The 18,290-nt window shown below is 42.7% G+C and overlaps 1 protein-coding gene across 4 annotated transcripts in view; it reads right to left on the bottom strand.

Annotated features, from left to right (window-relative positions):
• Nucleotides 1–16,633, bottom strand: part of PANK2 (pantothenate kinase 2) — a 32,139-nt gene extending 15,506 nt beyond the window's left edge. For 3 of the 4 annotated variants that reach the window (XM_080930978.1, XM_080930979.1, XM_080930981.1), the window contains exons 1-3: nt 16,364–16,633; nt 6,543–6,895; nt 2,686–2,939 (exon numbers count right to left, since the gene is read on the bottom strand). In XM_080930978.1, the coding sequence (XP_080787104.1) occupies nt 2,686–2,939; nt 6,543–6,895; nt 16,364–16,610 (854 nt within the window). In that variant the 5' untranslated portion in view covers nt 16,611–16,633. Of the gene's footprint in view, nt 1–2,685; nt 2,940–6,542; nt 6,896–9,207; nt 9,337–16,363 lie in introns of those variants that run through there. The other variant, XM_080930980.1, reaches the window with a different exon arrangement.
• Between the last annotated feature and the right edge of the window lie 1,657 nt (nt 16,634–18,290).

Raw genomic sequence — 18,290 nt, 5'->3', positions numbered from 1 at the left:
ATTAGGTAAATGGTTATTCAAATCCTCAGTTCTTCTGTTTTCAAGTAACCTCTGAACCTTAACCAAAACATCATTCTTATTCCTCTAATCCTTCCTTCTAAAATCATTTTTTCTCGTTATCAGTATCTCAACGTCTAGATCCAAACTGTCTTAGTTACTTTTCTATTGCTGTGAGAAGACATCATGACCAAGACAACCTATAGAGAAAATGACTTAATTGGGACATTACAGTCAGTGTTAGAGACCGGGAGTATGGCAGCAAGCAGGCAGCCATGGCACTAGAGCAGCTGAGAGCTCTTATCTTGAGACACAACATGAGGCAGAGAGAGCTAACTAGGAATGGCTTGAGCTCTAGAAACCTAAGTCTATCCCCAGTGACACACCTCCTCCCATACCATCCACGTCTCTTCTGAGACTCCTGGCAGGCTTCTAACAGAAACACCATGTAAAAGCAAAAGCCAATCATGTACTTTAAATATGCACTGGCACAGAATAAACAGATTAGCTTTCCAAGTGGGAGTAAACAGGCAGAGTGAGGAAATACTGAATCAAACCAAGAATGAAAACCAGCAGGACAAACTTCAAATCCTGTCTGATGGCACACTTCTCTTCTCTTGGGCTAGTTCCACACCCTGTCTGTAGCTTTCTTTGGCAGGTATCTGTCCCAAGGACTCTGGCATCTCAAACATCTTGGGACTTCCTAGGCAATGCAGGCTTCACCTTCATAGCTTCATATAACAGCCACCTCTGGGACAGACAGGGAATCCCTGCCACATGCCTGTCTTTGGTGGTTTTCCTTACCCATGGAGAAAGAGTGCACAACCCCTTTACTCATATATCCATCTTGACTCTAAAGCCAGAACCATGTGAATAACTCTGCCAAACTAGGCCGCCTGCATGGGATGAGGCCCAGGCCCCTTCTTGAATTACATTTGCAGCAGCTTCCCTTTGTTGTTTTTTAAGAGCAGAAAATTTCTGAGCCATTTCCTTCTTTCAAGCTGAAAGCTTAGCTGGGCAGTGTCTTGCCCTGAAGGTACCCCTCTCTTATATTTCCATCAGACCTCACCTTATCTTTCAATACAGGTTTTGGTTCCAACATTAAATATCCTGATACTATTTTTCCACTTCAAACTATGTATTTTGTATTTTTTTTGTCCCAATTGTTCTTTTGTACTGTAGTCAGTGTAACAGTTACCACTAATAACCACATGACACAGTATTAGGCTGACTTGAAATCTTCTCAGCCCCCGAAAATTAATCCATTATTTTCAATTTTGCCTCAGGCAAATTTTTAGGACAAAAGTAAAAAGCAGCCACGATCTTGCCAAAATATCCCAAGAATAATCTCTACGCAGTTGCTTATATATTGTTTTCCACTGAAATATTTTTTGGCTTTGTTTTTTTTTTGTTTGTTTGTTTGAGACAGGGACTTTCTATACCAGCAATTCTCAACCTGTGGGTTGTGACCCCTTTGGGGTGGTATGACACTTTCTCTGGAGTTAAGACCATCGGAAAATACAGATATACTGTTATATTATGATTCACAACAGTAGCAAAATTAGTTATGAAGTATCAACAAAAATAACTTTATGGTAGGGGTCACTACAACCTCAGAAACTATATTAGAGTGTCAGCATGAGGACGGTTGAGAACTACAGCTTTATACAGTCCTGGCTGCCTGGAACTCATTTTGTAATCCGTGCTGGCCTTGAATTCAGATCTCCTCCGGAACGCTGAGATTAAAGGCATCTGTCACAGTGACCCCTCAAAACCTCTTGAGCTGAGCATCCACAGTCAGCACTGCTGTCTTCCAAGCTTCTATTAGGATGAGCCTATTTGCCTCTGCTTACTGCATTTAACCACTTTCCTAATCCAAAATCCACACAATGCACCAAACAATGGCACAGTCAAGTCTGCCACAGCAATAGTATCTGTGTATCAACTTCTGTCTATTGCTGAGGTTTATTTAAGACACCATAACCAAAACAGCTTATAGTAGAGTTTACTGGGGGATTCCATAATGGTGGGAGCATGACAGGAGACATAATGGTAGTAATTGACAGGTCTGGCACTTGAGTAGTAGCTGAGAGCTCACACTTTGGACACAACCATGAGGAGAGAAAACTGGAAATGGCTTGGGCTTTTGAAACCTCAAAGCCTACCCCAGTAACACATCTCCTCCAATAAGGCCACATTTCCTAATCTTCCCAAACATTTCCACCACCTGGGGACCAAGTATGAGCCTTTGGGAGCCATTCCCATTCAAACTACTACACACCATCCCAGGACCATCCCTTGGACACCTTAACCATCCTCTGTTATGAACACATGCATGCCCATGCTAAAGCATTTATACATTATGTGCACAAAATCTACAGGTTTCAAAGGAAGGGCTTTCTCTTCCAAAGGGTTACTTAGTTAACTTCAGCTACTCTATATTTGCACACCATAAACTATAGATGCAATGAGTCTGTTAAGACAATACTTAATGAAATAATAAAGACCCTAAGCAAAAGAGATTAAAAGAAGTCAGTAATATCAGAATTTTTAAAGTAGCATGTGCTTGCATAGTTTCAAAACTTTAATTAAATCTTTCACATAATTTTAATGAGTGCTGTTGTGACACCTGACAACTCAGTAACCTATTATTATCAAGTATAGAAAATAACTATATGAAGGATTTACCTGGTGCCTGTGACCCTCTTATAATTATCTTTGGAATACACGGCTAAGATGCTAACCCCTGAGCCGATGTTCACCAGAAGCAGAGGGTATGGATTTTTCAAATCAAATGGTAACTTCTGACATTTTTCAGAATCAGCAGGGTTTTCAAAATAATAGCATTGTGACCGTCCATTGAATCCAACTGAGTCAATGTATAAAATTCCTTTTATTAAGCAATCTAGTTCATCCAGTTTTCGAAGCTGAAGGTCACCTATCTGTAATAAAATAAAAATTTAATCAGATGCTCCACCATGTTCATAGCAGCCTTATTTATAATAGCCTGAAGCTGGAAAGAACCCTGATGTCCTTCAGTAGATGAATGGATACAAAAATTGTAGTATATTTACACAACTGAGTACTACTCGGCTATTAGAAACAATGATTTTATGACATTCCTAGGAAAATGGATGCATCTAGAGAATATCATCCTGAGTGAGGTAACCCAGTCACAAAAGAAGAAACATAATATGCAGTCACTGATAATTGGATACCAGCCCCAGAAAGCTCTGAATACCCAAGAAACAACTCACAGACTATATGAAGCTCAAAAAAATTAAGACCAAAAAGTGGAAGCCTCAGTCCTTCTTAGGAGGAAAAAAAAAAAAAACAACAATAGAGTATAGTACCCACTCAGAGTGGGGTACACCTAGACCTTAAATCATTAACTCAAGAGCTTAGGAGATAGCCTTGTGGCAATTTTTGGTATTTAAAAATCATTATGTTGAATCTATACACACCAGGAAAACCTTGGCTATTTCCATGTTACATTTAGTTTTACATGTACTTTATGCTCACTGTAACTAGTAAGATTTCAATGCATACTATCAAACCTTTAAAAAAAAAGTGCTGACAAAAATATGTTTATATAGTTTTATTCCAAAATGCTCTTGAAAATCTGTACATGTATCTCTTTTTTTAAAAAAAAAAAAAAAAAAAAAGTAAAGTTGTAAGAAAAAAAAACGTGACAGTGAACAAAATAAGAATACAAATAAAAGGTTCTATCACTAAAGGTTCCTAACGCTAAAAAAAAAAAAAAAAAGTAATCAGACTTTTTCTAGTATTCCTAAGGCCTAAGCTGGCCTGGAACCCTCTTGCCCCACTGTGGTAGGACTGCAGGTGTGAGCCACTACATATGGCACCAACAGAAAACATTGAATTCCATTTTAACAGACATCTCTACACTGAAGGAACCATGAAGTGCACCCACAGATGTGTGACATTTGTGTACTCTTTGTAGAGCAGATCTGGGGACAGGAAAAAGGAGGATGGACCACCAAGACAAACTCTAGTTCCTACAGACACACGTAGTCTACATACAAACCACTGTGAAATGAGTAAAGTCCTAAGTGAGCAGCAGAAAACAGGACCTCTGTTGACAGGGACAGGAGAGCAGGATGCAGTGGAGGTCCCGGCTTATCAGAGTATCTGGCAACAATGGTAGAATCTATAAAGACTGGCGGCATGCTAGATGGATGGAAGGACAGCTGGTAAGGTTTCTGAAACCTAGGCAAGAAGAACTGAGTTCCATTTCTACACTCATAAAAGGCTGGGTGTGGTCAGGTGGTGGTGGCACATGCCTTTAATCACAGTGCTTGGGAGGCAGAGGCAGAGGCAGGCAGATCTCTGAGTTTGAGGCCAGCCTGGTCTTCATAGTAAGTTCCAGGATGGCCAGGACTACCTACACAGTGAAACAGTCAACAAACAAACAAACAAAAAACTGGGTGTGGTAAGCACACACCTGTAATTCCCCCAGTGCAGGGGAAAATCTCTGGGGGTCCCTGACCAGATGGCCCAGTCTAATCAAGGAGCCCATGTGGACAGCTCCTTAAGATCAATACCAAGGTTGACCTCTAGGCTCCATGTAAGTAAGCAACTTACATATGTACATACTCAAACTCAAACTCACACACACACTAACACCTACCTTCAAAAAGACCATTTAAAGCTATCGAGCAATTTCAAAGAAACCACATCTTACTATTTAATAACCTGGAGAAACTTAGGATATAACCTTGGGAATGTGTTAACAGACCACTAACTTAAACTTAAGAATGTCATAAGACAACATGTGAAACTTATAGCACCTACAGCCTAATGTCTCCACCAATGCATTTGCAAAGGCACTGCCTTATAGCTTCCTTTTGTTTTTTAACCTCTTCCACAAAAAGATGTCATTAATGTCATTCAAACAGCCCAAATTTATATTGCTAAACCTGGCTGTTCCTATTTGCTTCAGAATAAATTTAATTCCTGTGAAGCAAAAGCTATGCTTTGTGTTGACAGAGTCAAAGGAAGAACCTCCTTCAGTCAAATCTTCTTATGAGAAGCAGTTACTGAGGACAATGTTCTACATGCATTGCACCCTCAAATAGAGGCTAGGAACCTGGCCAATTCACTTGTTAGTTCTTGCAGCTTCACCATACCAACCATCAAAAGACCTAGTCACAAGACTTTGCAGTTCACAGAAGAAAAGCAAAACCTAATAATGCACAGTAGAATACTGACCTTAGGAGCTTAGCTAAGGTTGAGAAATCTGGTTGGCAAGCATAGCACAAGCTGGGACTGTATTTGCCTAGTTTGAGTAAAACATCTGCTATCAGCTTTAATGCCTAAAAGGAACCACTTTAAAATTATTATTCTGTTCTCAATTTTATGTGTATGGGGTTTTGTCTGCACGTATATATTTACCTGGATCCTCTGGAACTGTACTTACTCATGGTTGAGAGCCACCAAGTGGGTTCTAGGAATCAAACCTGGGTACTCTAGGGAGCAGCCAGAGCTCTTAACCACTTAGCCATCACTCCTGCCCCACTACTCCTCAAAAAACAACTTTTAACCAGACATGCTGGGAAATAACTGAGGTGGCAGAAGAGGAAGACTGGAGACAGTTTTGTGGTCAGGTAATGTGTATGCACACATAGCAATAAGAGGACAGCCTGAGAGGATATTCCTCGGGTGTCATTACTGTCTCCTGATTCTTCACTAGCCTGGAATCCCCCATGTAGGCTGGAGAAACTACCCAATGAGCCCCTGGGACCCACTTGTCTCCGCCTCTCTAGTGCTGGAACACCACCACTCAGTTGTTTGTTTGTTTCTGAGATGATCTAGGTATCTGACACATCTGCAACTTTCTGTAGACTAGGCTGGCCCAACTCAATGAGCTATGCCAGCCTCTGGCATAGACTCTAACTCGAGTCCTGCTGATATGAAAGATGTGTACCACCACAACTAACTTAAATTTGTACTTGTTTCTATATGTGTGCATTGCCCAAGATGACCGAGTAGGCATCATATATCCTAGTACTGAAGCACAGGCGGTTTATGAGATGCTTTGACATAAGCACTGGGAACTGAACTCAGGTCCTTACTGAGCTACTTCTCTGGCTCATACCCAAGTCATTTTATGTAGGTTCTAAGGAATGAACACAGGTTCTCCAAACACTTTACCAACTGAAACATCTCCCTAGACCAGGACTTAATTTTAAAATTTTGTTTTTAAGTCCTTAATGAGACAGGATGTTACTCCTTGTAGGCTCTTATTCCACCTTTGTGTTTATCCCATACTCAAAAGTTTTCATACTAAAGAAATGGTAAAATGCTATGTTCATATATATACCAATATACTTCAACCAGGTAAGAAATACACTACCCAACAATCACTACACGATCAACTCCTAACTCCCACTTATTTAAATATATGCTCATTTCCGTAAGAATACTCAAGCTCTATTAGAAGAAAATGATTCTACCACTTGTAATCGGCATCATTTTAAACAATCAAATTTCGATAAATTGTATATAAGCTAAAAAATGCATACTGTGAGGAAATCCTGCTCAAATTTGTATGATCCACCTCCAGTGGCACAAAAGACAGTGTGGAGACTTGAGAAGTTTTTATCTTTGCCCATTTGAATGAAAGCAGGCATGTCGTGAGTGGGAAAGCGTATAAAGTGCAGATTGCCTTTGCGTCCACACAGAGTCAGGTCCTTCAGCTCAAGGTGCACGTCCCGAATCCCTGTTGGTCCATAAGCCACATTGGAGGTCAGGTACTTCCGGATGCTTTTCAGACTCTCCACTTCCTCCTTTTCTTCTTCAGCAGTGATGTCCTTAGGTTCAAAATAAACCAGTTTGACCAGGGTTCCTCCAATATCCAAGCCAAACCACGGAAAAACTAAATTGAAAGGAAAAAAAAATGTCAAAATACCTTTTCCTAAAAATAAAGTATATATTTCTTTGACTAGCAACTTATTCCATATGCTGTGGTTTCTAAGGAATAAAATTCTAAACTAAAATGTTTTTGAGGAAAAGAAATGTAAATCAAAATACCAAAGTATTAGTCAAACTAACTCTTCTGTACAGACATGTCCAAACTATACTATGAATACTTAAAAGCTAACAAATTAAGTTTCAACCCTAAAAACAAAAACTATAAATGAAGATCATCACTCTGCCTCCAGCTCAGAGGAAGGAATGTAAGAGCTCTAGGACTCACTCTCAAGAGCAAGGAAAGCCTCAAGCCTAAGACTCTCCGGGGTCAATTCCTCGAAGAACCTACTCTGGGCTTTGTGTACAGCTTAGTGGTAGAGTACTAGTCCACTATACACCAGGCCCTAGATTCTGGGAAGACAAAGGAAAACACTGGCAGCTTAGAAATAAAAGGCTTTAACAGACCTGCTTCGTAAAAAGAATTTCAAAATTAAACAGAGGGCTAGAGAGAGCACTTACGTGGCAGATCACGACCACATTTAACTACAGTTTAGGGGATCTGATACCCTTTTCTGGTCTCCATGGGCTCTAGGCACACACATGGTACACAGATATACAAACCATACACATAACATTAGTTAAACTAAAAAATAATAGTTTCAGAGACAGATAAATATGTACACATATGTCTCTTCCCAACCCTAATTCAAGAAATGACTAATAAAAGTTTAAGTTTCCTGATATTCTTTCCTAAAAAAATTCTGAAGAACATATACAGACACACAAAGACACAGAGACACAGACACGCACACACCTAGTCAGTGGCTGTTTAGAACCATCAAAAGGAACAGAAAGCAGTGTGAAGGTGGAAAAAGCACACAGGGTTGCTCTACCATAACAACAGATGGAGTAGTTGTCCAGAACAAGCAGCTATGAGGATATGGTCAGGAAATGGATTTGGAGGAACTCAACAGGCCACCAATTTCTCTCCACCAAGAGTGCTTCCCACCTTCACAGAAACAAAGACTCTCTTCCCTGAGAACATAGATCAGAGACAGAGTCAAGGTGGCATGCACTTTACTTTACCCAAAGTAAAGACAGCCTCCACACCTGGCTACACACACCCCATTTCCCCACTACACTCATCCCATGGCCCAGAACAGAATCTATAATCACCGACAGACAGATCAACAGCAAATTCTCACCCAAGGATGAATCACAAAAAGAAAAACACATGCCACAAAAAATGAGAAAGTATCTGAAGAAAACTTTCCAGGAATAATGAACTGCAAACATCTTTAGACACAATGTAATCTCATCTATGAAAAAACAAAAACTAAAAACTGTAAGAATTAATGTACAATAAGAAAAGTATGCAGAACCAGAAACTTGTAAGTCTGTGTAAAACTGTTGAACAGGGGCTAGAGAGATGGTTCAGCAGAAAAGAACAGATACTGTTCTTGTACAGGACCTGAGTTCAGTTCTCACAACTGCCTGTAACTACAACAGCTCCAGGTGATCCAACTCTCCTGGTCTCCCCTGGCATTTACAATCACAAAGCACATACTGACACGCAAATACACATACACACAAGTTTAAAAGAAAATAAATTTAAAACAAAACAAAAAACAAAAAAACAAAAAAACCTGGCAGTGGTAGCCCATGCCTCTTTAATCCTACTACTCAGTAGGCAAAGGCACAGGCACAGGCAGGTGGAGCACTGAATTTGAGGTCTAAAGTTTAGTCTGGTCTACAAAATGAGTAGAAACCCTGTCTTCAGGGGGGAAAATAGCAAAACAAAACTGATGACTAAGCTTGTTCCTACTTATGTGGGGAACGGGGTGAGGGGGGTGCTTTCAACACTTGCCCTTACCAAAAAGGTGTCGGGGAGGGCAAAAATTTACCTAAGAACTCAAAAACAAGCTGAGTTTCAGAAGCCTTGCAGAAAGGCTACATATTCTAGGAAACACAAACCAATCACGTCTGCAACTAGGAGAGAAAGCCAACTGATCCACTGATAGAAAGGAAGAACTTTATTCACAAGGACAGGTCGGTGTGATCCAAATCTAAACTTTAAGGGGAGGGGGACACGTCATAGAGCTATATACTCTAAGCCCAACGTACACTTAACTGTAACCTGGGTGTGCAGACACATAAAATGGGAATCAAAACTGAGAAATCCCTCCCAGAACGTCTCTCAAACATAAAAACAAAGGGTGGAAGTAGAGGTAGAACCAAAAGCCCAATGCCTTATCTTCCACAAGCTCTAAAACTTACTTCCTGGGACAGAGTGGAAACACTTAGGAAGACTTTTAAAAATCTTATAGAAGCCATGTATGGCGAGATGTACATTTAATCTCAGCACAGGCAGATCTCTTGAGTTCCAAGCCATCCAGTGCTCCACAGTGAGACCTTGTCGCAAATAAATGAATAAATAAATAAATAACAGAAAAGAAACCATAAGAACCTGAGTTCTTAAGAACAGAAATAAATTACACAAAGGTGAACAGTGCTCTTCAGCAGCAGCAAGTGTGTTAGAAGACGCACATACGCTTCAGATAAGGGGAAGTTTAGAAAGTGTTATCTAGTCATCCAGCTCTCAGGAAGAAACCCAAGAGACAAGGACTGCCACGTGCACAGCAGCATAATTTTACATTTCCAAGGGCTCTAAGAAAAGCTGTATCCATAAGCTGTAAGCAGAGGAATAAATGAAATGCATGCTGACTTTAATACCTAAAATACTTACACAAGTGCAACAAAGACATCAAGGAGAGAAGTAGGAAGTGAATGCAGCACGTCTGTCTTGTAGGGAAGGAAGAAGACAAGACTGAACAGCTAGAGACAAGAACAGAAAAGGGCCGCTTAAAACAAAACAAAACATGCAGTGGTAGTGAATGGCTGCAATCCTAGCACTCAGGAGACAAAGGCAGATCACTGCAGGTTCTAGACCAGCATGGTTACATATGTTGTGTGCATACATGGGAGGCAGGGATCGACAGAGTGTCTGCCTCCGTCATTTCTCTACCATTATTGAGTTTCTCACTAAACCTATAACTTTGGATCTACTGGCAGGCCCAGGATCTTTGTCTCCACCTCTGCCACGGGTCTGCATCATGCCTGTAAGTGGGTACTAGGGATACAAATGAGGCCCTCACCTCTGCACTACGCACCTTACAACTGAGATACCTAACTTTTCTCTACAAATTAATTATTTTACAAAGTCAAAGATGAAAAAGTTCATGTGGAGAAATTTTAAAATCAAGTATCTTTGTAACAAAAGTTTAAAAGGAACACTGAGATCAGCTACACGGGGAAAAACTCATAAAAAGTAGCTCAAAGGACAGAAGCTGACTCTTGTAAAACCATGGAAGAAAAAACCCTTAATCCCCAGTAAAAATATAAGGAGCTGAGCGTCTCAGCTCCCATCTGCAACCCCAGCATTCCTAAAGATAAATGGGAAATGGAGACAAGAGAATCCCCAGAAATTGATGGGCCAGCTAGCAAACAAAGGAATCCTTTCTCAACCAAAATGGAAGACTAGGACCCACACTCAAGGTTGTTGTCTAACTTCCACCTCCATGCCAAGACCCATACATGCCTGCACATACACACAAATCATACACATACAAAAGATTTTTTTAATTAAATAGAAAAAATTAAAACCACGAAGATCAAAAGCACTAAAAAAATCTATCACGGAAGGGAGTAGGGGGCATGCCCTTTTGGTTTCCAAATAGTGACACTTATGAAACACAAGCTCCACTCTGCCAACACCAATGTTCTCTAAAAGCCAAGGAACCCTTTTCTAAATTAGTACTGCCAAGCTACAGAAAGCTTCATTTTCTAAAGTAATGAAATTTAAGGGTATCCTGTGATTGGCAATGAGTCTAAAAATCATCAAGTTCCAAAGAGCTCCTTCATGTGCTACAGCACACAAGGAGTCCTCGTCAAAGAAAAAGCGAGTCCTCCACTGTGCCAAGGGGCTCTGACCCCAGTGTTCCCATGCTTCCTACATATGTGATACTCTACTGCACAGACACTGTGAAAACGGTTTTACTGTGTCACTATATCTCAATACATTTTAGAAGTTTAACTAAGCCTATGTTTTCATCTGGAAACTGAAAGGAGAGGGAGATGGCTCAGTGAATAATAACTTATCCTTCACAAGCATGAGTCCCTAGAGTCCATAAAAAACCCGCACTCAGCACAGCCATGCATGTATGTAGTCTCAACATTTGAGAATGGAAACCAGTGGATTCCAAGAACTCATTGGCTAGTCATCCATGCTGACAGGGTATCTCTTGCTGATATGAGCTTTATATTAGTTAGACTCGAGCAATAACACAGCAATAGAGAAAGAAAATACCTTATATTCTGCTCAAGACCGTGTGTACACTTAGGTGTGTGTGTGCACACACACCTCTACCTCACTGGATGAGACCTAGATAAAATCCAGAGGGGGTTCGGGGGGCACACAATCACCATAGCTATGCCACCATTTTTTACCTATTTAAAGCAATGCTAAACTTGCTACCAACTGAGTTACACCTTCACCCCATATTTCCCTTTTTTTTTTTTTTTAAAAAAGACAGAATCTCATATTCTCATATATCCCAGAATAGTCTTGAATTCACTGTGAAGTCAAAAATGACTTCAACTTCTTATCCTCCTGCCTCATCCTCCTTGGTGGTGGGATTATAAGTGACACCACTGCAGTTCAAACTCGAGGGTTCCTGCATGCTACAGACCCAGCCTTCATAATTTTTTTTTAAATGTTCTTTATGCTCTTGTGCCACAGCATGTGTGACACCCCTCCTCCCCAATCACAGAACAACTTTCCAGGAGTCGGATCTCTCCTTCCACTGTGAGACAGGGACTGTTTCTTGGAGTAGAGATGGGTTCTAGGGACCAGACTGAGGTGGTCAGGTTTGCATGGTGTTCTACAGCATTGTCCTGCCACTCGTTCCACCTTCAAAAGAGCATCACAACTGGGCTTGCAACTGCTAATGCTCCCTCACAGAAAGCACAGGGAGGGTCACTAGACCCTCACCTGAGTACCCAGTCTCTCCTCCCAGTCATCTGCATGCAATGCTAATGCTGCTGCAACTGATGGCTGCTTTAGGCTCTAAGTAACCCTAATCAACTCACTGGTTCTTCAGTGTGAACTTCTGTGGGACTCAACTTTGTAGTTTGTCACTAGAACCTTGGAAGAGGAGGATAGAGGCTGCCTTCTCCGCACACCGCAAAATTTCTCACAATACATGATAAGTGCTTTTATCCACTAAACCATCTCCCTGGCAATTCCCGAAATTTTAACATCACCTTTATTTGGTATTTTCTCATCCTGTGACATAAAACAATCACCTGATCTAAAGGCCAGTAAGATGGCAGGGAAAGACACTTGTCGATAAGCCTGACAACTGAGTTCAATTCCTGAGACCCAAAAAGTGTAAGGAGAGAACCAACTCTTAAAATGTGTCCTCACACATGCACCACAACACTTGTGTACACAAACACAGCATTTACTGTTTTTTCAGAATTTAGTAGGTTTTTTTCAGATGTTGTTAAAGTACACATGTGTTTCACTTGTATTGTTTTTTCAGAATTTAGTAGGTTTTTTTTCAGATGTTGTTATAGTATACATGTGTTTTACTTGAATCTTCGTGTATGTGCACCTCATGTGTGCCTGGTGCCCTAAGAAGTTGAAAGGCAGGTCCTCTGGGACTAGAGTTAGACAGTTGTGAACCACCATGTGGGTGCTGGGAATCGACCCAGACCCTCTTAACAAAGCAACAAACTCTCATGACTGCTCAACAAATTCTCTAGCCCAAATTTTATCACTTTAGAATATTTCACATTTCTTACCCATGCCCCTCATCTCTCTTCTAATACAGAAGTCTAGGATAAAACCAGTCTGGAAACCACATATGTGGTAGAACATTACTATAAACCAGGATCACAAGTCACAAAACAAATTAGCTCCTACTAGTTTCAGCTGCGTTTGTAAAGCTGTATAGGCCGAGCATGGTGGCAACACGCCTCAGGAGGCAGAGGCAGGCAGAGCTCAGTGACTTCAAAGCAAGCTGATCTACATAGTGAGTTCAGTTCAGCCAGAGCTATGTACAGACCCTGCCTCCAAAAAGAAAAAGAGAAAAGTAGTACAAAGACCATAAAACAAGTATTTCTAACTTTAGATGGCTTTCCAATAGAGACAAAGAATTATTTAGTTATCAATGGATTCTCTCAAAATTATGACTAAAATACACTCTTGGAAGGGTTCAACAGCCAACAAACTGCATTCTCCATCCAGCAGGGCATCCCTGGACAGGACAGAAGATCAAATGTTTTTTAAAAGGCCACTATCTTGTTTGAATCCTGGAGTGGTGGCTTTGTTTGTAATCTTAGCACTCAGAAAGCTGAAGTGAGAGACCACAAGTTCAAGACCAGCCCGAGACCATCTCCCCAGTAAAACAGCAAAAATTGTTTCTTCAGCACATTCATTACCTGAAATACAGTCTTTCATGATTTGTCATACAATCAGAGAAAGCAAAGAAAGGGATGGCCGATATCAGACGCCTTATTAGAAAAAAAAAAAAAAAGAAATCAGAGGTTGGTAGGATAGGTGGGCGAGTACAAATGCCTGTGGTTTGTTTAAATTCGAGAGGGGCAGGGAGAGAGGTTGCTCAGTGTGTAGAATGCTTGCCTAACATGCAGAAAGCCCTAGGTTCAACCCTCAGACAAAGCAGACATAGTGACAAAAAAAACCTGTAATGCCAGCCTTCAAGAGGTGAAGAAGATCAGAAGTTCAAAACAAGATCTCAAAAAATATATACACAAACTCAAGCTTTGTCTACTTAGTACTTTCAAAAAAGTTCTGAGATCACAGTAATATAACACTCTCAAATGTTTTTCAGAATTTTCTTTAAATCACTTGGATATGAATGACTTATTTGTAAGGCAGCTTTTTTTATTTGATTTTTGATTTTTTGTTTCTTAAAACAGTGTTTATGCAGTCCTGGCTAAGACAGGGCCTTCAACACCTCTCTAGATTCATTTTCCTTCATATTCCTTTTCACCTGACTCTATCTCCTGAGTGCTAGAATTAAAGGCCTGCACCTGGCCAGATTCTTTTTGGGTTTTGAAACAGGGTTTCTCTAAGTAGCCCAGGCTATCCTGAAACTCACTTTGTACCATAGGCTGGCCATGAACTCAGGAATCTGCCTGCCTCTGGCTTGCTAGGATTAAAGGCATGGGCCACTACCTCACCTCTCTCATTCTTATTCCAACTACTGAATTGGGCCCAGCAATCTGTGTTCTAACTCTCCGTACACATGAAAATGTGCAACTACAAACTAAAGCTCATTTCTAGATCCTCAGGTGCCCTCTACTTTTTGAGCTAGTGTGCCTCCCTGGCCTGGAACTTTGCCGAGTAGGCTAGACTAACTAGCCAGTGAATTTCTAGGGATCTGCCTGCTCTCCCACACGGCCATCACAGGCACAGGCCACTGTATTCCCAGCTTTTTTACCTGTGTTCTGAAGCAAGTACTTTACTGACCAAGTCATCTCCCCAACCCTGTAGATCATTTTTACATTCAGCACTTGGTAGTCACTTTTCCCAAGACAGCCTTGAACATACATACATACATACACACACACACACACACACACACACACACACACACACAATCATGTTTGTTTGATCTAAAGCAATGATTAAAAAAAAAAAAAAGAACAATTCAGTAAAACAGTAAAAGGAGGAAAAGCACAAAGGCTAAAATTCCTCAAATGCATTTATATTCTACTAAAGTAGCTACTTGTCACCAGGCACCGTTTTTCTGGTCAGTGAAACAGACTATAACCACATACCTACCACAGGATTTCATCAGACTGAATTGTGCTGTACTCACACACAACTAATCCAAAACAACACTGATATGGGTGACATAATCATCTACCTAAGGCTGTCACCTTAAACCTTTAAAATTGACATTCATGTTAATGTAATACAAACCCACAAAGGAACTAAGGTTTTTGTGTTGCTTAACAATCAGGTGCTTGGTGCACAGGCCTCAGCACTTGGGAGGTAGACAAGAGGATAAGAGTTCAAGGCCATCCTGGAATATGAGATTGTCTCAAAACAAAAACAAAACTCAGGTGCTTGGACTGGAGATATACACAGCTCAGAAACAGAACATTTATCGCATGTACAAAGCCCTGTGTTCTAACCCACGACTGAAAGAAAGGTGAGAGAGCCTAAGAGGAGCTTGGTAGTGGCACAGCATAATCCCAGCACCAAGGCGGCTGAGGGAGGACTGCTCTGAGGATACAGCAATTCCAGGTCCCATCAGTGTAAGACTGCCTCAAGCCTGACAACCTGAACTCCATCTCCAGGACTGGGGAAAGTTGTCCTCTGACCTACACCTGTACACAGACACACACACAAGACAAATAAGTAAATATAAGAAAAATTTTAATCATGTCAACAACTCTACAACAGGAATTCCTTGAAAAATCCGTTTTTCTTTTAGGACAAGGTCTTAAACTTCAGACCCCTCTGCCTCCACCTCCCAAGTGGTTGGTTATTATCAAATCTCTTGCAAGTTGAGAAAAGGATATATACACAGAGATATAAAATATTACTTTCTATGGCAAAACAGAGTTACATCCAAACACTCAAATCACCGATAAAAGCAAGTGGGGGATAGGGCTGGGTACAGACTATCCAACACTCACACATCAAGACACCTTCCATAACCCTCACAGCCTGCAATCAACATTTACCTTCCTCATACAGTAATCTGATAACCAAGTCTTAACCACATGTAAAACACAGCGAGGCTGTAAAGTTCCTATTACAGTATCAGGACAATTGACACTTTCAACAGTAGTAATGGCTGCTAGACAACAGCCCTCAAGGTCTTAAAGGGGAGAAAACACACAAGGCAAGAAACACAAAGTGGTAATAAAAATAAGAAACTGATTCTCTGAAGACGAACTCCCTAGGCTTACGAGTAACTGAAGAACAGGTCGACTCCCCTCCAAAGAAAGGGCCTTACTGCACAGAATGCTATGGCTGAAACCGGAATTCCCGTGTACTAACGGAAAGGAAACGGGGAAAGCCTCTGGGTGAGAGATGACCTGAATTCTCTCGGGAAGAAAAGCGAGGCGTACCGAGCCCAGAGTCGAATCTTGGGCCTGCTGCGCTTCGGGGGGAATATTTTCGGGTAGGCTCCAAATCGCCATGTAAAAGGCTTAATTTGTGAGCGCGACGGGGGACTCAAAGGGTCTTGGGAGAGAAGGAGCTTTCTTCAGAAAAAAAGGGGAGGGAGGTCCCAGGAAAAGAACGTCCCAGGGGGCAGGGAGGAAGTGGCGGGGAGCCCACGCGCGGGTACCGCTAGCGCGCGAACAACGACGGCCGTGCCAGGGCACTTACGCGGCCGCCTCTTCCGGAGGCCCTCGCCGCGCGGGCGGGCGGCAGGAGCGGAGCCGCCGAGGGAGCCGGGTGGCTCCCGTCTCCCGCTCTCTGCCGCCCCGGACCCCGACGGCGCCGCGCTACTCGCCCGGCGCCTGAGCGGCTCCCGCCTCCGCGCTTCGGAGTCCGCAGACTCGCTGGCTGCGGCTGAGGTGGCGGCAGCCCTGCCCTGGCGCTCCATAGGCGCACCAAACCGGCCCGCTCCCATCCGCAACAGCCGCCGCTGCCGCCCGAGCCAGCCCCCCAGCGCCGCCTCGCCGCCTCCGCGTAGCCCGCTGGAGCGCAGGCGTACGCCGGCTGCCGCCTCTTCCGTTGCGCCAACGTGCAGCGAGCCAATCCGAGCTGGCTAGGGGCGGGCGCCAGGGCTCTTGTCCAATAGGCTTCCAGACTCGAACCGAAGCTACTGCGCCGCCATCCAATGACAGGCACTCAGGACGGTTGAGCGGAGCAGGCGGGGTCGGCGCTGGCGGGGAGCGATGGCTGAGGGGCCCGAAGGATTTGTGTGAGGGGTACCCTCTCTTGCGCATCCACGAAAGCGACAGCCAGGCTGCTCCTCTTCTCCCTAGAGCTCTAGGAAGTCTAGTCTAAAGTCTAGTATGTCTTTGCTGCTCATGAGTCGCTCCGGCCCAATAGCGCCCCCAAAGCCACTAGAAGTCCGTGTTAGCAGAAGGAAGGACTCTAAACTGCGACTAACCTTAGCCTTTGTCCCTGGGTCTGGTTCTATAGCTGCCGTAGGGGCGCACAATACAGGCACCGTCTTTTCCTTTGTGCTAAGACCCTTCATTCCCGGTACCAGAAGGAATGAAAAGATTGAGGTTGGTCTCCTTGGCAACTGGAGGGAAGAGGTGGATTCTAAATCCTTCATCTACCCCCACCCCTCCTCTGTCCTGAAGGAGGCAGTGTGAAGGCCTGGAAGTTGGATGTGTTTTTGTTTTTTAAATATTTTAGCATTTTTCATGGATGTGTATCAGTGAGCCAGGTGCGTGCCTGATGCTCGCTGAGGGCAAAAGAAACCGAAGGATTCCCTATATGGATCCCAGGAGTCTGACCCAATCTGCAAGAACAGCAAATGCTCTCACTGAACCCATAGCTCCAGCCTCCTGGGTTGGCTTTTTACAGAAGACCTATTTTTTAAAATCGTTTGCCCTTCCCAACATCCTCAGGCTGCCCTGACCCCGGATATCCCACCCAGCTGTGCCCCAAACCATTCCCTCAGTCCCTCAATTTTAAGTGACTGAGGCTGTCTCACGATTTCCCAAGTACCTTTCTTGGGAGGAGATGGAGGAGATGATGTCCCCTGAATGACAGCCCTCTTACCTTCTAACTTAGTCCATCACTAATAATTCCAGGCTGAGAATCTTTTGTTCTGCTGAATAACACTACCACACTCACTCCAAACTAATACCCCACAATGCAGGATTATTAACTCTGGAAACCTTATGTCCTAACTTGGGATTCCAGCTTCTGCAGGAAATCTCCCTGCTCCCCGCTTCCCTCTCTCCCCCCTCCCCCTCCTCTCTGGATCTAACAAAAATCAAGAATGCCCTTAGTAGAGCTGGAGAACCCGATCACCAGCTCAAAGCACTGACTGCTCTTCGGAAGACCAGGATTCAATCCCCAGATTCCACATGGCTCACAACCCTCTGTAACTTCAGGGCATCCCACGATTTCTGGGCAGCCACATGCTGAAGTAAGAATGCATGCTGCCAGCCTCTCTGTCCAGGCTGCCTCTCTCCTATGTGTAACCACTATGCCAACCCAAAGCACTGGACTAGGGCCTGAGAAGAACTCCTTTTAGACTTTAAGCTAAAATCTTCAGACATCATTGGAATTCTGAATTATGTGCAAATAATAGACAAGATATAGATGAGACAATATGAGAGCCATC

Source organism: Micromys minutus (genome assembly GCF_963924665.1).
Source record: "Micromys minutus genome assembly, chromosome: 17".
NCBI classification, from domain to species: Eukaryota; Metazoa; Chordata; class Mammalia; order Rodentia; family Muridae; genus Micromys; species Micromys minutus.
The sequence above is the reverse complement of the archived record's forward strand: the minus strand, read 5'-3'. Positions and strand labels throughout refer to the sequence as shown.